The sequence below is a fragment of the Phoca vitulina genome, unplaced genomic scaffold (assembly GCF_004348235.1).
Source record: "Phoca vitulina isolate PV1807 unplaced genomic scaffold, GSC_HSeal_1.0 scaffold29, whole genome shotgun sequence".
In the NCBI taxonomy this organism is placed as follows: domain Eukaryota; kingdom Metazoa; phylum Chordata; class Mammalia; order Carnivora; family Phocidae; genus Phoca; species Phoca vitulina.
In genome coordinates this window covers 21,053,562-21,075,742 of record NW_022589732.1, presented here as the reverse complement: position 1 = coordinate 21,075,742, position 22,181 = coordinate 21,053,562, and the positions used below count along the sequence as shown (strand labels likewise).

General features: G+C 39.3%; 1 protein-coding gene across 1 annotated transcript in view; it reads right to left on the bottom strand.

Moving 5' to 3' along the window:
• Positions 1-22,181, bottom strand: part of NRG3 (neuregulin 3) — a 1,018,029-nt gene that overhangs the window by 566,857 nt on the left and 428,991 nt on the right. Inside the window, 1 exon segment of the mRNA XM_032423542.1 lies at positions 6,338-6,467. Within this exon segment, the coding sequence (XP_032279433.1) occupies positions 6,338-6,467 (130 nt within the window).

The following is a 22,181-nucleotide window of genomic DNA, read 5'->3' as shown; positions in this document are numbered from 1 at the left end:
TGACCATTAACTAAAAAAAACACGTTTTTATTCTCTATCAAATGTGCTTCTCTTGTCTTGTGCACAATATTTAAGTGGCCCTTTGAGAACACCAGCTTGGGTCCAGTACAAACAGGTTAAAATAGAAGTAAACCAATACCTACGTGTCATCAAGTGGCAAAATTATGTTCACTGTGCTGCAGTTCTTTGCTTTTTGAGCCACTGAGACTCTTTTCACAAACTTCATCCACAGAGAAGAGACAAACAGTTATCACTTGGCTCATTTCTTTACGTCAGGAGCAATCAATAGACAGCCTGTTATGAACATGACTATTGCAAATTACTCAAATTATGTCTGGACTGTGGCAAACATTTTCATGAACATTTATCTAATGAACTTGAAAATTCTTCTGAGGCTCTTCACCCTGTTATCCAACTCCATTCTGCAGGGACTTTGCCACTAGGCCTGGATTTAGAGATATTTCAGCCTCCATCATCTCCTGCCAGTGGAGTTCAGGGATATTTGCCAAACTTCATTTCCATTCTGCCTTGCGTCAACTGTGGGGAATCATTAGCTGCTGCGCTCAGAGCACTTACTGGAGAACCATTTGATAAAGAGGACCCTCACTGGGTGGGAGAGCTAATGGATCTCCAAAGTGACAGAGCAAAGCACTGACAGGGAGGGTCCTGTAATTTTATATAGTTTATCATTGGGAAATGGTTACACTGTGCCCAGTCAACGCTCTTAAAAATGGAAGCTTTGATTTCAAAACCTACTCAGGCAGAATGAGACAAAGTAAGGAAGAGCAACTCCTCATAGGGCTCCCCCTCCTTTCAATTGCTTTCCCTGCTCCCCAAGTCCTGGGAGCATTCCACCCATATCACTGACTGCCCAGTCCATCAGCCCATTTATGGAAGTACAGCCTCAGGCAATGGTTGCTATTGGACTGCTTCTCTCTTTTTTCTAGCAGTTCCATATTTCAAACGAGTCAAGCATCTTCAAGGGAATTGCTTGACAAATTTCCAAAATGATCGCTTCAGATCAAATTCAGCTAAAATGCTATCCTCCCAAAGTTTTGAAAATCCATTTTTACAGCAAGGCTGGCGAAACATCTAATGAGCTTCAATTCAGGGGAGGCACATCCTTTTAACTTGAATTTGGCCTCAAAACAAGTTTGACCCAGTCAAATGTCTACCAATCTTTTTAGTCACAATGGCTTCCTCTTTCACTCTAGTGAAATAAATTACAGATAGCACCATTTCCCAAGTTCTTAAAATTTCTAGAAATGACATAAAAATAAATATGTTAGAGAATATCCTGCTTTTATTCAGAATATTTTGATTCAACGAGTTTCTAGTGACTTGCTTTCCTTCTCACCCAGCTTTATTTCTGTAGGATATATCTTTCTATTATTTAATCCAATTTTTTTATGTTTCAAAACACACGAATTCAGCATGGAAAAGAATTAGTGTAAAAAGTGTAAATGAATTATTAATAAAAGAAGAAGCACACACATTCAAATATACTTGGTAGTATTTAATCTGAAGGGCTTAATTGGAAGTTCTCTTATCAGCCTAATAATAATGAACTATAATGACCTTGATTTAACAGAGACAGGGACACTATCTATCTTTCTTAATGGAAAGATGAGAAGCAAGGTCAAGTGTTTTAACCAGGTATTACATAAATGAAATACATGTGTAATGTACAGATCTTAGAAAATTCATAAGGTTTGAAGAAGAAAATAGTTGTAAAACCTATTAGTCTTTTTACTAAGCTCTTTTTTAGAATTGGATTGCTATTGTATGTTCAACTTTAGAATATCCTGATTTTCATGTATATAACATGATATAATGAGCATTTTCATGTCCTTAAAACATTATGAAAATTCTAGTTAGGCTGAATTCATCCAATGCATGGATGTGTTCTAATTTATATAGAATTATAAATTCAGGGTTTTTTCCTAATACAAATAAATCTGTGGTGAATATTCTTATAAATAAATCTATATATACATTTCTGTACACTACATTTTTAGAAAAATGTAAATATTTTGAAACATACTGAAACATTACATACAGAAGATACTTAACAAAATGTCTTCCCTCAGGTAGTGAATGAAAATGTGCTTTTACTCTACTCTCAGCAAACTGGTTTTAAAAATCATTAAGTATATAACAGGGAAAAAAATTTAATTTGCATTTCTTTGTGAGGCTGAGTATTTTTCATGTTTATTGGTTATTTGTATTCCTTTTTAAGGGAGGAATAAGTTCCCCTTGTTGCCATTTTCCTACTGAGACTTAATTTTAGTGTTACACTAGTTGATCTATGTAATTCATTAGAATATTAATTCCTTGCCATATTTTATTACACAGTTTACTGATAATTTGTCTATCTTTTAATTTTATTTCTGATTTATGGGATTCAGACCAAAAAGCAATGTTCTGTCAGGCTGTTTATTTTTTCCTTCCATTGCTTTTCGTTCAAAAGATCCCTTCAATTGCTGACATAAATAAATATGTAATTTTATTTACTGTTTTCCTCAAGACTTTATTAATTACATCAACTCTTGGGCGCCTGGGTGGCTCAGTTGGTTAAGCGACTGCCTTCGGCTCAGGTCATGATCCTGGAGTCCCGGGATCGAGTCCCGCATCGGGCTCCCTGCTCGGCAGGGAGTCTGCTTCTCCCTCTGACCCTCCTCCCTCTCATGCTCTCTGTCTCTCGTTCTCTCTCTCTCAAATAAATAAATAAAATCTTTAAAAAAAAAAAAAATAATTACATCAACTCTTGAATTCATTAAAAACAACTTTTCATATAAAGAAGGAAAGTAAAAATCCAAATCTGATTTGTTTTACCTGATAGCCAACCAAATTTACTGAGCCATCAGCCTCTCATTTTCCCTCTGATTTATGGATCTCTCCTTACTCTACACTAAGTTCCAGAACATACCTTGTTCTGTTTCTGCCAGTCTGTCAGCCAATGATCTAGGATGTTATAGCATATTTTAAATTCAGCAAGACCAAGTTTGCCTATTTATTTTTCTTTAAAATCCCCTCTGTCAAGTTATTTTTAGAATCTTGGTATTGCTCTTAAATTTTCATTAGCTTGCTCTATAATTTCTAAATATTAAAAATGGCTTTCTAAAGATACACTAAAGAGTAAGAAAATAACAAAGAGAAAAATATGAAACCTCCCTCATGCTGTTAACATTTTTGAGCATACACTTTAAGGATCTCTATCAGAGATGATCTAAGTAGGTTTGCATCTATTCTTCGTAGGCAAGTAAACAGAAAAGTGTTAGAGCATGATCAATCTTTCTCAACATAGAAAAAATTTTTTGATTCATAGGATCACAATCAGGATTTATCATAGGATTGCAATTTACTTTTAAAATACTAAAAAGCATAATCTTGATTTCTCTTAGATCTAAATGTCACAAGTAAAGCATTTAATGAGCTAGATTCACAGAGACCCCTACATATTGCTGGTCTAATATACTAAATTGTGTGTTTTATTTAACTTGAAACATGGCCCAATTGGTAATTTATCACAAAGATACCCCTGATAGCATGCCAGTCTCGTGAAAATACTTTCCCTTGTTTTCCTTACTTCCTGACAACAAACTACTTCATTTACTCCAAGTGCATTACAAAGAACAGCACCATTTAATTCCTAAATTCATTTCTGGATGTATTTATTTAACAATATCTTGGTGATAGGAGGTGCTCAATAAACATTTGCCAAATGGAGAAGAATGAATGAAACATACTACTTAAATAGAGTGCTATACAAAATAGCACATTATTAATAACTATATGGGAATTCTTAGAAGTGGCTGATGCAGGAACAAATGTAAGCTTTTTATTCACAGCAAAGCCCAGGAGATGAATAGTGGGCACACGCGATGTGTGATTTATTCATACACTCTAGTAGGAGATTTATAGGCATCTATTAACCTACTCAAGTTCCAATTCTGTCTTAGGCTGGTTTTTTCTCATGATTAGCTATGTTGTGACTCTGTGTTAAATAACAGGTTGTCTGTGCTGAAATATGCAAGAAATATGAAGACAGAAGGTCAAAATTATTTTATATATATATATATATATATATATATATATATAATTCCAGCTAAATCATAGATGTATCTCTGCTTGTGTATGCAAAAAAATTAGACATGCATATATGCACAAAAGCAAAAGATATTTTTTCCAGACCTGAGATCCATTATCATAGACTGGATTTGTCTCCCAAATAATTAATATGTTGAAGTCCTAACCTCCAGTAACTCAGAATGGGACCATACTTAGAGAAAGGGTCTTTACAGAGATAAGTTGAAATAGGGTCATTAGAGTGGACACTAATCCAGTATGACTGGTGTCTTTATAAGAAGAGGAAATTTGAATACAGACACAGAGGGAAGAAAATGAGAACACACAAGGGAGAAGACGGCCATCTATAAGCCAAGGAGAGAGACCTGAAGGAAACAACTCTGCCAATACCTGGAGTACGGATTTCTAGCTCGCAGACCTGTGATAAAATACATTGCTCTTGTTTAAACCACTCAATCTGTGGAACTTTGTTACAGCAGCCCTAGCAAACTAATACACCATGAACTAATCCAGAATATAGTGAGATTGTATGTTGAAAAAGAATAAGAATTATTTTTGTTATTTTCAACATTCTCAGTTTTCAAAAAGATTAATCATACCCACCTGGGTACTGTGGTGGGGCCTGATCTGATCCTTCCTTTGGGTAAAACACCATCCCAAAAGTCACTGCTTTAGGTGAGACTTCTAATTAATCGCTCCACCAATCGATTAGGAATTCAGACTTAATTAACTGCATCGCCCACTTCCACATGGTGATCTCTTTAACGTATGGTTGACTATCTATGAGAGCTTGGATACAATTCATGCTTTGAATGGGTAGATAGCTCTTGGCTTTTGCCTTGATGTCTTAAAGTCACTTGAGTGCTTTCTACCTCTGTCTACACTGACCTAATAAATATAACACAAGAAGAGGGATGTGGGAAGGAGCATTCCCACTCCCCTTCATCCCCAACCCAATTTCACAGAGGACAGAAATAGGGTGTAAATTTTGTAAGTGGGGTAAGTGTAATGGCACTCCCCAAGTCACATGGAAGCCATGCTCTCAAGAGTGAGGAAACGTCCTGGTTGTGTTTATCTTGACAGAAGACAGGCTAACTCTTACAGAGATCTGCCACTGTCACTCATCGGCTCCTTCAAACCTGTGTCACCCACTGGGACAACTCATCTTCCTCGTGGACTGAAACTGGCTCTTAGAGTCAGGCAGGATTTGCCAACATGTTCCAAGCTCCTAACTACAAGGCGCATTTCTCTGTGCCATCTTAATAAAACAACACAGAATGAAGTTTTATAATAGCAATATATAGAGGAAAAAATCGTAATTTTCCATGCTTCATGATTCAGAATAATTAATTTAATAAGTGTGTCATATGAGAAGAGTAAATAAAGAGAAGGAAAGGGGTGTGGATATATATGATCACTGAAGCATATACAATTGCAAGAAAAAACAAATTACCAGGGGTAGTGCTGGAAATAAAAGCTCAGTGGGAAATATTTTTTGGATGCTAATTTGATTCTTCTATGGAACCTTAAAGCTGCAGTGCCTACAAGTGCACTATTTATCTCAACTTGTTTTTATTTTTAGCACTTATATAACCTTAAGTCTCTAAAAACCAATTAAACACCTCCTGATCTCTACTGGGAATTTTCCCTAAGTAGCTCTCTACCTAGACTATAACAGGACTATGATTTCATTTACAACATCTTGCTGGAGAGTGTTTCATCAAGAGAGGTGTTAAAAAAATAATGAAATTAATAAACGAGGGCAGAATCAAGATGAGCTCCAGTCTCCTCTGGATACAGTTACAGTCTGGGTTTGGTTCACAATCAACACTGAGCCGATAGATCTTAGATGAGCAGTTTGCTTTGATGCCACATTCTGTAGTTTTACAAGAAGGTATTATTTCTGAGGACAGGCCAATGTGCCTAAGTCCTGAACCAAAAAATGCAGCCTTCTAAAGTGAATAAATAATTATTTCTATTAAACTGGTAGATATAAAAGTAAACCCTTCTTTGCTTAGTCAGGTAAAATTCAGATCTTGTCTATTTTAATTCAGTTTTACCTTCTTCAAACACTAAAGATACCAGCCTTGCCCCTTCCCGTCTTAAGACTCCCGATTCTGCCGTTCCAACAGCTGGACTAAATGCATCCCACGTAACACCGCAGAGCTCAAACACCGCCCCTCCCCGCCCGCCCCGCTGCCAGGCCTCTTTGAGGGCCTGCCCCCAGTACCGGCCACCAGTGGCTTACCGACAGTGTTTATGGGATCCCGTCAGGGTTTCGATCACAAAGCACTCGCCATCATTGAGACAGTATGCGAGGTCCTTGTCTCGGCAGGGTTTGAAGTGCTCAGATCGCTCAGTGGAATACGTCGTTGTATCTGTCAGGGGAAACACACAGAGAACTGCTGTCAGCAATGCGTTCTGCCACCACCGGGCCCCATCCCAGGCCGGGATCTGTGCACTGAGGACTTCTCCTGGGCTCTGACCCTCCGCCACCAGAGAGGGAGCACAGACCCTCCACTGGACTGAAGAAATGCAGCTGGATATGACCACACTTTATGACTGAACATTGTGTGCCCCCCAAAATTCACATGTTGAAACCTAATCACAATGAGATGTGGCATCAGCGGGTGCGCCTGTGGGAGGGGATTAGGTCATGAATGGGATTAGTACCCTTATAAAAGGGCCCCAGAAAGCTCTGTCGCCCATTGCAGTCATGTGAAGGTAGCGAGAAGATAGCGCTCCATGAGCCAGGAAGTCCTCACTGCTCCCCAGACACTGAATCTTCAGGCACCTTGATCTTGGACTTCCCAGCTTCTAAAACTGTGAGAAATAAATTTCTGTGGTTTATGAGCCCCCAGTCTGTTATAGCAGCCCCGACTAAGATAAGCACTGTATTCAGTCGTCTTATTTCTCCACTAGATTTTAGCAATTAGAATCACTCTATAAGCCCCCTTTGAGGACACATTAACAGTAAAAGCTGAATGATTCTGCAGTCACACACCTCAAACCCGCTTTTGTTAATTTCAGTTTTTAACAAACACATTGTATGAAAGATTGAAACAGGATCTCCTTCCCTTTATTGTTGCCAAATGTCATTAAACATCTGATCACTGCATATTGTGACTGTTCTGTGGAAACCAATGTCAGTTTCTATGAGTTTTTTGTTTGTTTTTTGTTTTTAGTTACAGCTCAAATCGGCTAATAGCTGAACCAATTATTCTTCCACGTTTTCCTTTTCTTATGTAATTAAAATGCAAATGTTCCAAATTCTGAAACAGAATCTGAAATGTGAAGAATGTTTCTGGTAAATACCTAACAGAACCAAATTATTGTCATTTTTAAGCATTATTTTAAACATTTGTTTTTAAAATCATAATTACTTACATTTTTAAATTAAGCTGTATGTCTACATCCTTTTCCTAAATATGGAACTAGCCATAAGTATGTGCAATCTACTAGACACAGACTCTGTTATCACATGTAGACATTCTTAGTTTCACAGTTTTAAGCAACTAAAGTATTAGCACCAACTCCACTGCCATATTGGAGAAAAAAATATATTTAAAAAGTCAAAGATGGGGGCATCTGGGTGGCACAGTCATTTAAGTGTCCAACTCTTGATTTCGGCTCAGGTCATGATCTCAGGGGTTGTGAGATCGAGCCCAGAGTCCGGCTCTGTGCTCAGCGGGGAGTCTGCTTGAGATGCTCTCTCTCCTCTCCGTCTACCCTACCCACCCACCCCCCACTCATGCTCTCTCTCTCTCTCTCAAATAAACAAATCTTTAAAATATAAAATAAAAAGTCAAAGATGAATAAATGATTCTGCATTTAAGCTCTTTTAATTTCCTCTACTTAGATCTAGATTAAATAATAATGTTCAATATCATGGGTTATTGTAACCAACCAGCTTAGTAACTGGAAGCCACTATGAGCCTCTTCCTGTTCATCATCCAAATTGAGGAGAAAGTGATTGCCCTAAAAGGAAATTCACTCATAACCTTCCCACACCTAAAAATCCTCAGCAGGCCCCATCCCCATAGGAATAACTCCAAATTCCTCAGAGAAGGACTGAGACCATGTGGAATTTTGCCCTCTGGGGTCATCTTGTACCCTAAGACACACAACTTCATTTCCAATTATTTTTCTATTTCTCCAAACACAAGGAGCTGTCACACTGCTCCTTCTTCCTGGATCATCTTTTTCTTTGCTGGAAGACATCCAGAAATCCTTCAAAGCTTACATCATCTTCCCATTGTGTCTCCCTAGCACCTTTGATCACTCACATCACTGCATTCAACATTCAACGCTGCATGTAGCCATTTGTTCACATGTTTATCTGTTTCTTTAGTCTGTATGTTTCTTAAGGTCAGAGGTGGAGCCTTGATTCACAATTGGTGTTCAGTAAAAAATGTCTTCAATAAATCTGGATCACTCTAACACTGCTGAGTTTAAATGCCATTGGTAAACGATATGATCATGAAAGACATCATTACAATCATATAAAAGTTAATGCGTATCTTACAACAAGTTAGATATAATTTCACATCAATCTTAGCATTTTAGTATACCTACTTTAATATTGGGGAATATTGGAAAAACAAACACTGCCCTCAGAGTCACAGAAATCTTCACTCACATACTGCTCATATAATGTGGGCATTGAAAAATCCCACTTCTAATATCTTCTTTTTTTGGTGGTACAACAGGAACTTATTTTTCCACTTTAAAATATCTGTCTGTTAATATTTTGGCACAAAATAAAGGCTCTGCAAAACAGAAACATTTTCTGTTTTCCAGGAGATCTCCTCTACAGAGAAGATCTGTTATTCAAGACAGCTTGCAATAAATAGTTACACAGAATCAATCTTTCTACGGGAAATATTTAAAATTCAAGAGCTCTGAGCAAAATATTCAATACGAAACACCACACAGTTGATTGCTACGCTGACTGAAGTATATTAACTCATGATCAGTTAGTTAAGTTTTCCTTTAATTTCTTATTATCCATTTATTGATATTCACTGATCATTCCTCTAAGAACAGCTTTTCATTAACATAACCTACAGCATAAAAAGTGAGATCCTTATTTTATAATCAGTGGTTTTAACAAGCTACAGACTCCAAGAGCAATACAATGGCAAAGCAATTACAATCAATTAGTTTCCATCTGACAAGTGCTGTCTCCAGTGGTTACCTCCCCATTCTACCAACTGCCTTCCCTATCATGTTATCGTGTATCAGCACATTACAGAGGATCAGAGACCCAAGTAAATGCCTCTGCAAAAGTCCAAGGTGAGAGAGTACAGAGATGTCAGGCTTAACATGTACTCGGGTTTTCCATTTCCATAGCTTAGAGAATCCAAAACTTAATATAAATGCACATGCTTATCCCTTGCAATGACTTGACTGGATTCAAAGAAACACCACTGCTAAATATTTTTAATATTTTAATACAATAAACAGTAACAGAATGCTAGGCTTGATCCTTCTATCAGTATACTGCAATCATCAATAAATTTGAAACCTTAGAAATTACCTAAACATTTCACTATATAGTGTCCATATCTCACTACTCACCTAAAATCACACAGGCATTGGGCAAGGTAAATAAAATTCACCACCGGGTAAAATTTTACACTTGCAGGGCATCACGCCAAATATGTCAATGGAAAGATAGAAAAATTTCTTAATGGAATCACTAGGCTGTTACACCAACTCTAAGACCACCTACCCACTTTTGTAAAGTAGTAAATAAAGTAAATAAGTAAACTGTGCCTAGTCACTGTTAGGCTTTCTATCACTCATAACCAAACACAGCCCATCAAAGAGACAACAGTAATTTTGGATGATACCCTCCAATATTTGTATATCTACTTATAAGTGCATGTATGTATATATTTGGTTAATTATCTTACATATAAAATATATTAAAAACATCTAAAATAGAACATAAATGCAAATGAGAGAACAATAAAGTATGAGGTATACTTCTGTATTTTCTTTCTGTGCCCTAAGGTGACACAGTGTGCTTTAAAATATCCAGGTGAGTATTTTGTTCTAAAGAGGAAATCGGGGACATTTGGGAGAATGACATAATGCATGTGATCTAACTCCAAACTTTCATGACCCTAAGAACCTTGGGACACCTTAACAATCAGGTATGGAACTCTCATCTGTAAACCTATCCAGCATTTTTGAAACCTGTTTATATATTTTAAACTGGTTCACTTTTACAATAGTGCAATATACTAAACTGCCTATAATATATGCTACTATTTTGTTATGTACTTAAAATTCAAAGGGCATCTTCTGTTTCTAGGAATGTAACTTGATAAATTTGTTATAGAGGTTTTGATTGTCTTCAAAAAAAATCACAAGGATAAACTTCCAGGCAAGTAAACTAGGAGAAGCCTACTATTCCCATGAATTCCCATTTGTTTTTCAAGGTTCGCTCTTATTCCAGAGTAACTCTTTCTCAGACATCACTCACTCCCCTGCATCAGCCCAGGAATCTCCCATCTGACCAGGCCATGAGCTCCTGAGGGGCAGAGTACATCTTCACACCTCTCTGATCCAAGATCTTATGGACGGCCTGACACAGAGGTGAACACAACAGGTATTTATAGAAGAATGATCTTTTTACACACGAGAAATTTTCTAAATGTTCTGTACTGAAGGCTGTGCACGCTTTTCATAAAAGAAAAACCCCATATGAATAAATGTTTAGAAGTTAGGACTCAAGAAGAGCTTCCGAAGCAATTTAGGTAAAGTGTGTAGAAATTGATGAGAGGAGGGAAAAAACCAACTCCATAGGCAGAGGGGGCGGGAGGAGAGAAAAAATTAGGGATGGTACTCTCAAAGAGAGGACAAAGGAATGCTCAGCTTAAGATGAACAGAGATGGTGCTAAGGATGGGCCTTCCAAGTGCCATGATCAAAGTTCAAGGTCTCAGGCCAAGCAAGTGTAGTTGCCGGCAGGAGGAACGAGTACCCATTCACCTGAGACCACAGGGGCTGTACAGTTATCCAGACCATTCATCTGGCACTTGTTATATGTAGTTTAATGTGTTTTCTTACATTTTTCTGAGTTTTGGTCTCTATCCCCAGGGAGGTCAGGGAGAGTGCTCTGCTTTTAAGTTTTGTATTCTTTCCACACCATGTAGCAAACATAGTAAGCGATCAGTATAGTAATTAAACGCACAGTGGGAAGTAGTGGTGGTTAATTCATTAAAGGAAAAATGGGAAGAAAATGTAAGTCTGGGAAAGAGAAATCCCCACAGATTTTGCAATGGAAGTTAATTTTTTAATGAATTAAAACAATGACTGGTTTTCCCCCTTAAGTACTAAGTTGAACCTGAATATTACTTATTGAGGCTTTCTTTGTTGCCAGCACAACACTGCACATTGTGGGAACACAGATTTTGTTGCAAGAACAAGAGCACTAAATAGACTATTACAGATAATAATTGCAGTAGATAATCAAAATAAAGGGAGAGCTTAATTCAGGCTATAGTTCTCTCTGAAGGCTTTCCAAAGGGTTGGCACTGGGGCTGGGTCTTGAATGGGCATGATTTAATTGGCACAGGAAAAGGAATTCTAGATATGAAGAGCAAGAACACCTAAGGAAGGAAAATGATGACATGCAGCATAAACCCCAGATCCATTCCACGCACTCCCGCTTGCAAATGTCAGAGTCATCGACGAGTTTTTTTCCTTCCCCCACTGAGTTCATGAGAATTCTCTAAGAAAAGTTAAGATGCAATCTAAAAACTTTTAGGATTAGCAAAATACCTTTACAGGCTAGCACCCATTTAAATATGGTCATGAACTCCAGCAGACTCTTCCATGGGAGTGGTATAAATGAAACCTGCGGCCATACATTACAATTCCCAGTTGAATCCGCCATTTATTGGGCACACAGTAAGGAGCACTGGTAGGAGACGGACTTATAAATTATTTAACGGTTAAGGAAAGTTGCAAGAAGAATGCAGTAGTGTTTGAAAGGGAAATAAACTACTCCCCAACTGGCAAGAGGCAAACAGAGCTTTCTTCCTGCTGCCAGAGACCAGACATTGTTCACTTTGCTGGCATGGGAGAAATGAGGAACGTGGGGCAAGGAATCTGTAAGTTCAATTGAGTCATGGGGCTGCCGTGAGAACTGACAGTTCCTGACATATCCCAGAGCCATCCACTCCCATAGAACTGTAGAAAGGACCCTTCCTAAATTTGCATGACATACCTGCCACCTTACAGTTTGAAATCTTGTTTCTAAAGACTGCACCAGTTTAAATAAGCTTGCACGAGATGTAGCTTGTTCGATAGAAATGCATTTATTTGGAAATTGCAGTTTATCCTTCAGCTGAATCTATTTCCTCCTACCTGCATGCATGCACATGCCTAGACAAACTGCTTTCAGCGATAACAGTTATAATGGCAGCTACTGTCACTGGAGCTCTTGTCTTGTCACAAGCCCCTGGGCTTCCGCTAGGTACTACGCTACATGCTCCTAGGCACCATCTCTTCTCCCCATGTGGCTCCGCTGAAATGGTCCAGTCTGTGTCACTAGGTGTCTCTAAATCCAATGGATATTTGCATATTTTTTTTCCCATCTTGTTTGAACTCCCAGAAGCACCTAAACTCAAGCCACTCCCACCTCTGTGAAAAACCTTTCATTGGCTGCTGTGTTATCACCTAAGGTTGATTTTCCTCCTGCTTTTTAGTCTTTGCCACCTGTCTCATGTAACTTTTACTTAAAAGCCAGATGGCTTAAGAACTAGTCTTCAAATAATTCCTAATGTACACTCTGCACTGTGCTAACCATTTCCCATTAGCTATGTTTTGGCTTTAAATAACACTATGAATTTATGGTATTATTTACTTCCCTTATTTTACAAATGGAGAAATTGAGTCTTAGAGAGTTACATCATTGACCCAAGATCATAGGGTTCTTAGTTGGTAGCTTCTGGACTCAAACCAATGCAGCCTGACTTTTCCACTGTACTCCTTCCCACAGTCCACTTTTTTTTTTTTTCTGTTTGTTTTTTTTTTTCCCCCACTTTCACTTATCTCCCAGGTGAATGCTATCCCAGGTGTGGTCCTCAGACCAGCAGCATCAGCATTATCTATAAAGTTCAAGAGCCCCATCCTAAACTTACTGCATCAGAAACCAGAAGTAAGTGGTGGGATGCTCAGTTAACAAGCTCTCCAGGTAATTCTCCGAGAACCAGCTGCTTTGGGTGATCCTCTTGCCAACATGCCAATAACTCTCAAAGCTATACCTCCAGCCCACTGGTGTTTCTGAACTCAATCTGCCTACCTTTCCCTTCCTGGTGGATATCTCGAAGGCACCTAAAAATAAACTTGTAGAAAACCCAAGTCTTTCTCTTCTTCCACAAACCTACTCTTCCTCCACAAACTGATTCTCGGACTTAACTAACCACACCATTGATGCCATTGACTCTGCTCCAGCTATGGACAGATTTATTCTGATTAGTCCTGTCATTTCCATACTACTTATTAAATACTTTGAATATTACCTCTGTGCATACTTGACAGGCAAAAGATTTGAATCTGGGAGAAAGTTCTTGAGTAAACAAACATATAAATGTTTATTAAAGATATATGACTATTTATTTTTCACTTGAAACCCATGAGCATAAAAAAAATACCCTGATCTTTAGCAGTCAGCCTTGGGCCCATTCCCATGATCATAGATACTTTTTTTAAAAAAGATGTATTTACTTATTTGAGAGAGAGAGAGAAAGAGAGTGCACGAGCATGGGGGGGAGGGGCAGAGGGAGAAGAAAATCTCGAGCAGACTCTGTGCTGAGCGTGGAGCCGGATGAGGGGCTCTATCCCACAACCCTGAGATCATGACCTGAACAGAAACCAAAAATCGAACATTTAACCAACTATGCCACCCAGGCATCCCAAACATAGATTTTTTTTTAATCATTTTGCTCTAAACACGTTATTACAGATACGGAGCTACAAGGTGGTGCTTACCTTATCATGCTGAAGGTATGTGTGTGCTGGTGATGTTGGCATCACCATTACTGTTATGACCATTATAATACTCAGAAAGCATGCCATGAAGCATCTACCACATGTCAGGCCTGGAGATAAATTCTAGGAATAGAGAGTTGCCCTTGTCAGGTCCCTAGGAACTCAAAGTCTAATATGGGAAAAGGGTGGGGAACAGAACATGTAAAGAGTTACACTGCAGTTCTGAGTGATGATCATAGCACTAGAGGAATGAAGACTTATGGAAGTTCCAAATACTGAGAGCTACTTCTAACCCTAGTATTTGGGGAAGACTTCAGTAGGAGCTCACATTTCACATAGGCCTTAAACAATTAGAATTGTTTTGCTGTGCAGGCAACTGCTGGTGTGGATAGGTCAAAGGCACAGCATATATAAAGTCAGAGAGCCTTAAGGGGCCTGATTTTGTCCAGTGTTATTGAAACCCAAGGAATGTGAGAGGGAGACAGGAAAGTGAATCCCGGAGGGCCTTCTATGTTTGGCATGTACATGTGGGTAAAAAAATGAGGAAGTGTTTTGTAATTTTGTATAATGAGAACACGATGGGAGTTTTAGGGGGCTCAAGTGTGCTATCAAGGTGAGTGTGTCACCTGTGGACTTGTAGAAGCCTCTCGGCAGAGCTCAGAGAGACTGGATGGGGGACTGTTGAAAGGGGTTTTCACCCACTATATGTCATGTAAGGGTGTATCTGGGAAATAAAGTCACAGAGAGTGGAACATTGTCCCCAGCATGGACAGCAGTCCCATTTTGAAAGGCATTCTTGCATGGGAAATCAAATCCCAATAGAAAGTTGCTTAGGAATGTGGTGTGGAAAGGAGAGCTGAGTGATTCAGGTCTAAAATGGCATCTGATTAAAATTCCCTGATGCGCCTGACTTAGAAGATAGGCAGAGACCTGAAGGAAGTCTGTTAGCTGAGGTCTCTATGCTGGAGAAGCTTGAAAGGCCTCACCCAAATAATCTCAGCACTCATCTTTCTTTCGGAAATCAAGATTGGCCAGTCACCTACAAAGGGTCATATTCTTTCCTTGGCTGATAGTATTGGAATTTCTTATGCAGGTATAACGCCATTTGTAATTTCCAATGCTGCTGCTCATGTGTAAGTAAGGGAATGTCTGAAAAAGCAGGCAATGATCCCTCTGGCAGCCAGACTGTGATGTTTCCAAATAAGCACATGATTTTCCACCAAATACTCTGTGACTTTATTTGGCACCAGACAGAAGACAAGGTCACTTTGCAAAAAACATCTGGTTATATGCCCCTCTTTTGACCAATGTTAAGTGACTGCTCTCCTATTGACCTCTTGCATCCTGGATTTTTAAGCTACTCATTTGTAGTAATGTACTCCTGTTTTCCTGAGCCTCTGGGGTCGTCAACTCATAGTTCAAATTACCTGGCAAGACTGCTTGATTAGGAGAGATGAAGTTTCTATGGGGATTTTAAAAAGTCTCATCTCTAATAGGTAAAAATCTTTAATTCAGGGTTGGTGTGAGGGTATTCTCCTAGTCCATTTGGACGGCCATAACAGAATACCATAGACTGGGTGGATTATAAACAACAGAAATCTGTTCCTGACGATTCTAGAGTCTGGGAAGTCCAAGATCAAGATGCCAGCAAGTTTGATGTCTGGTGAGGGCTTCCTGGTTCATCGACGGCTGACTTCTTGCTATGTCCTCACATGGGGAAGGGGGGTGAGGGAGCTCTCTGGGCTCTCTCTTATAAGAGTGCTAGCTCCATTTAGGAGACTTCCGCCCTCATGATCTAATCACCCCCAAAAGGCCCCACCCCCTAATACTATTATTGGGTGTTACTGTTCAACATATGAATTTGAGGAGACACAACCATTCAGCCGATAGCATATTTTCATTCAGTCAATATTTATTGAATAACTATCGGGCAGCTGGTGATGGGCTATTTACTGGGAACATGCCACACTACACACACACACACGCTCATATACACACACCAAATAAAGAAAAAACCATATTCCTATCTTTCAGAAACCTAAGGTCTATGAGACAAACAGATGAAAATAATAACGAAGGTTATTATTTCTCATGGTGAATCTGAGAATTGTCCCTAGGGTGAGACTCATTTTTGTTAGCTTTGATAAACCAGCTCAAAGGCTGGGTTTCCCAGACCTGTGTGTCATTTGTGGTTCAAGGCTCTCAGTAGTCAACAAAATGTCTCTGCTTGAAAGAATGAAAGACAAAGAGAGCACATCTAGGGGACTAGGATCTTGTCCTGAGTGGGGGACACAACCAGGAGAAGAGCCCTGCATTTGGCAAAAGGACCTGAAGGGTTCTGTAGAGAAGACAAATATCGAGCCGGAATGTAGCTTTGGCGGAATGTTTCATTGTCTCATAACATGTGCTCTGGATGAAATCTAGAGATCACTGTGAGAGTGTGGGGTGCAGGGTGCCCCCCTTTGGAGAGGAGCTGTGCAAAGGCCTCAGGGGACATGCACATGGACCATTTGAACAACTGTGGCCTATGCCCTGACAATGCGGGGCAGGTACTGTGTATGAGATGAGGACGGAGACAGACAGGGGCTTGGAAATGTTTTGTTCTTCATCATAAAAGCCAGGAGAAGCCACTGAATGATCTTCCAGAAGGAAATGACCGATCATTATGTATTTTTGCACAATTGTGTAAACTGATTATAATGTGGATAATTCATCTTAGGGTAGCAATCATACATGTAGGCAGGCCTATACGGAATAGTCCAGGTGAGATAAGAGGGGAAGAAGTGGTGGGTGCGAGAGAGATTTATGAAGTAGAATTGCCAGTATTTGGCGATTCACATGGAAGGTGGAGTAGGATGGCTACTAGGCTGATCTTAATTCTTCGGTTTCTGGATTAATACTGAGGAAGTTTGGGAACCTGGTGCAGGGCATCTTGGATGTCATGGAGAGACTTCATTCAGGGGGATTTGAGCAGTGGTCATCTACCAACTAGAATAAAACAACTGCAATATTTTAATAGTTAATACAATTAACGAAGCACACTACTGTATATCGGACCTTCTCATGGTCTAAATCTGTCTTTAGCTGTCTTAGTTGTAACAACTGAAACTAGACAATCTTAGGATAAACAGAAACCTTAGAAGTCAAAATGTGATAGTAATGCTTGAATAAACCTATTATTCAGATTTAAATATTATCTTCGTTTTGCAGAAGACAAACTGAAACACAGAGTGACCAAGGAATCTTCTTAGGATTTCACAGCTATAAAATGGAAAGGCAGGAATTACACCCAGAGACGCCCAACTCCATAATGCACGTTCTTCAGCATTCTACAGTTCACCTGCTCTGAGTGTTGGACTCTTTTAAGGTGTGTGTATTCAAGCCTCTTCTTGCCAAATTCCATTAGTCACCCTATTATGAGTAAATGGCAGAGCAATCAGGAAGTGATGTTTTTCAGTAACCCATTCATGTTCTCACCCATCTGCCCCACAGCTGTCGATCTGAGCACACAATGAAACACTGAGTAAGGTAGGTACCGGGAGAAGGTAGGTGGGTACAAAAACTAAAACAAAGACAGTGCTCGACACTGGGAGTTTCTATTACTGTCTCTTTCAAATTTCCCTTTAATGCTATTATGGCTTTGAAATAATGTCTAAACATTGACACGGTTCTCCAAATTTCTTCATAAAAATGAACATCATTTACTTCAGTTATTTAAAATCTTACTTTTCCCCCTTAATATCTTTGGCTCTTATTTTCTTGTTCAGAGATTCAAGCACTTCCTTCTCTATATGGGTCATGAGAAAGGCATGGGCATGGCAGCCATATGGGCACTGTGGGCCTGGGTCTGAACCCCTGCTTATGCATTTGCTCCCTCTGTCAAATGTCTGCAACTCTGTCATATCTCCACGGTCATATCTACGTAAGAAGGACTTGGAGAGTGGGCTGAGGTGGGAACTAGACCCACCTTAATGCTGCTTTTGCTCAGAAAATGTGTTTTTACTGCTATTGTGTGCTTAATTGGGATCCTTTGAGAGACTGAGTTTATAACCACCCTTCTACTCTGTTTCTATGAGTTTTGCTTTTTCATATTCCACATTTAGGTGAGATCATAGAGTACCTGTCTTTCCGTCTGACTTATTTTGCCTAGCATAATGCCTTCAATCCTGACCCCTACTCCGGCCACCCCCTCTCATCATTCCTGGGTATTTTGTCTACAATTCTAGGTGTGAAGAAAAGTCAATTAAGAGAAATTTCCCAAAGAAAATGTCAGAGACTTGAAGGAGTTCTTATTGCTGGCTGATTGCAAAAATTATGAAGATTGTATTAAAGGACTAGAAAAGACTAACACATGGTTCTTCAAGTACAGGGACTATGTCTTCAAGCTGTCTTGTATCTGCAGTCCCCACCTTAGCTAGCAGATTGCTAGATACACAAGAGAAGATAAATGTTCAATGAGGTGGGACAGATATAAATTCCTAGAAAGCATGGCAATGGGAAGCTTGCCCAAGAAGGAAAGGAAATGCAAACATGCAACCAAAGCATCAGGACTGAGAAGATACGAAGGGATAGTAGAAACAAACTAAAAGTCAAAAGAGTCCCTGGAAACATAAGACACTTGAACTTCAACATATCCACACTTCAATAAAAGGGGAGGGGGGTAAGGAGAAAAGACCCAAAAAGCACTTACTAAATATACAGGCAATCAACAATGCAGTGTTAACCCCTAAAATGCCACATCTGTTCAAAACAAACGATAAAATTTATTCGGTGACTAGGCCATTTATCATTTTAACAACTTCCAGGTCTTAGGAATAGCAATCACTATAGAAAACAATTACATTTTCCCCACATCTCCTACACATCATTCATTTCACTGACTTACAAAGTCTCATCCTCTGTCACCCTGTTCATCCTCTTAGTAACAGTGTGGGGCACATCCCAAGCACAAGGGGGAAAGCCTTGTTTCTTTGTCCCACATTGGAACTCAGTGCTCTTGCCTCTGTATGTGGGATCAAGTCCAAGAAGGCGTAATACCTGACCTAATGCTCTGCAATGTATGTCTGCAAATTGGGGTTTGCATTCCAACTTTGCTACTTATTGGCATTTTGAACACGAGTAAACTGAATACATGAAAACCTATAATTCATGGGGTTTCCTGAAGCCTAAATGAGAAAAAACAATATTGTTCCAGAGTGGATCTGTCAAGAGCTGGGCGCCAAGCATTTTTTTCTCTTCTTTCTGTTTTACTAAGTAAGTCAACATGTATTTATTAGGCGTCCAATTCAGCAGTGTCTCTGTATAATGCCAGTTAAAATCATTTATTAATTTAACAATCTATCATTGAACATTGTCTCTAAGACTCTTAAGTACTGTACTAGTACCAGGGGTAGAACTGAGGAACTCAGTACCGAGATCATAAGGCACGTGGCTGTTTCCCAGGAACTACCAGCACGGGTGACTGTCCAGGTGCCCGGTTCATTCTGCTAAGTGCCGCGCAAGGGAGGAGGGTGGCAAATGTACCCATAACACCCAGAGTTTGTGGTTTTCTTAGCACTTGTTTGGAGACTGGATAGGGCTACAGAATTTCAAATGTAAAGATGTTCCTCTCAGGGCAGTTGTGGGTTTCCCATTTGCTACTAAAGAGACTAGATTAGTAAAGGGTGAAATGCCTCCACCAATTACCAGAAACATGATGATGTCACAAGTGTACAGCCTGCAGGGGCGCCTGGGGGGCTCAGTCGTTAAGCATCTGCCTTCAGATCAGGTCATGATCCCAAGGTCCTGGGATCGAGCCCCACATCAGGCTCCTTGCTCAGCAGGGAGCCTGCTTCTCCCTCTTCCTGCCACTCCCCTTACTTGTGCGTTCTCTCTCTCTCTCTGACAAATAAATAAAATAAAATAATAAAATAAAATAAAATAAAATAAAATAAAATAAAATAAAATAAAATAAAGTAAAAGACCCAAGTGTACAGCCTGCCACTCGACTATCCCTTTGATCTCAGGACAATAATTGATACCTTTCTGCATTATTCTTCAAAAGGTTTTGTTTATGTTTTTGTCTTTTGCCAGGGAAGAGAGGGACTCATGTTTCATTAAGTCATCACTGTCTTACTAATCTGTGGAAATGTAGACAAGAGATGGATGGTTAGAATACACATGGCACCAAGGAAAGATCTATTGATCTTGTTTGACTCTTGGCTCAACCACGTCCACCTGCTTTTCAGCAAGTCCTTAATTTTTATAAATTTTATCTATAAAATGTGATTATAATACTACTCATTATTCATTTTCAAAACAGCTGAAAGGGCCCAATCCATTATTGATTTCTAGTAAATATTCATTTTATCTTACGTCTTTTTTTCTCTAAAACTTTCCATTTGAGGGGCACCTGGGTGACTCATTCGGTTAAGCGTCTGCCTTCGACTCAGGTCATGATCCCAGGGTCTTGGGATCGAGTCCCGCATCGGGCTCCTTGCTCGGCAGGGAGCCTGCTTCTCCCTCTCCCACTCCCCCTGCTTGTGTTTCCTAACTGGCTGTCTCTCTCTCTGTCAAATAAATAAAATCTTAAAAAAAAGAGTTTTCCATTTGATTAGAAACTTCTCCAAAGAATGTATATATACATACACACACACATACATATGCATATATATATATATATATACACACACACACATATATCAAACACATGAAAGAATGTTCAACAGAATTAGTCATCATGGAAATAAAAATCAAAACCATAACGAAATACCACCTCATCCCCACCAGAATGGACAATAATGACTGTTGGCAAAGAGAATGTGGAGAAGCTGGAAACCTCATACCCTGCTGGTAGGAAAGAAAAATGGTGCAGATGCTTTGGAAAACAGTTTGGCGATTTCTCTAACTGTTAAACAGAGGTACCATATGAACAAGCAAGTCCACTCTTAGAAAACAAATTTTCACGTAAAACAAATATTCATACTTGTATATGAATGTTCATACAAGCATTATTTGTAGTCAAAAAATGGAAGTATCGAGTGATGTATGGATAAAAATGTGTGGTATATCCAAACAATGGGATATTATTTGCCAATAAGAGTAGCAAAGCACTGATATATGCTACGGCATGGACGGAACTTGAAGGTGTGATGCTTATGGAAGAAGCTAGACATAAGGGTATATCCTATGATTCCATTCACATGAAATGTCTAGAATAGGCAAATCCATGGAGACACAATGTAAACCAGTGGTTACAGAGGGTGGGAGGAGAGAGAAGTTTCCTTCCCTGTCTTTCAATCTTGGTTTTTTCACATTCCTTCTTTTGTATTTCCAGTTTATTAGTAGGTAAAAGGGGACATATATGGTTCCTATTTTAGATTCTGCAAAAAATAATCACTGTCAATTTCATGCTATGCCTTTGAACGAAAGGGAACACACACTGCAAGCCACTAGAGAACAAAGAAGGAAAACCCATCATGTACTTCCCAAAGCTCCTTGCGTTATTGACAAAACTTTACTCCCAGACCTCTGTTTCAGAACAAATATTGTTTTGAGAAAATTGGTCCATTCTCTGTGCCTGTTGGAAAGCAATTAAAGCTGAAATCAAATAACTATAATCATCTGTTCATTTCCGACCCTTATCTCTCCATTTGCAGAAAGAGCTGCTATGTATTAAAGTGTTTGTGGATCATTCAATAATTTAGGTACTAGGGAAAAATGGTGGTTTTTGAAAGCAGTGCTGAGACAATTTTGGATTTTTAACAGAAATTCCAAATGAGGCACAGATAAGAGGCTAGCAACCCTCCAAATTTTGCTTCCCTAATGGTGGATCATAAGGTTCTCCCTCCCCCTCTGCATTGGCTTGTTTCCCAATCAGCACTACAAAGTAGAAACATAATCACCCTCCTTAACACCTTAAGATTTGGCAAAGGGGGAATATTCTGTGTCCTTCCCACACTGGGACTCCATGTCTTCTCTTCTTTCCGGTGTGACATTTTCTTGTATACACCAAGTAACAACATCCACTTTCATCCCTCCTAGCTGATGAGCCTTAATGAAGAATTAGATTTAATTCATATAGAACAGGGGTCAGGAAACTGGCTTT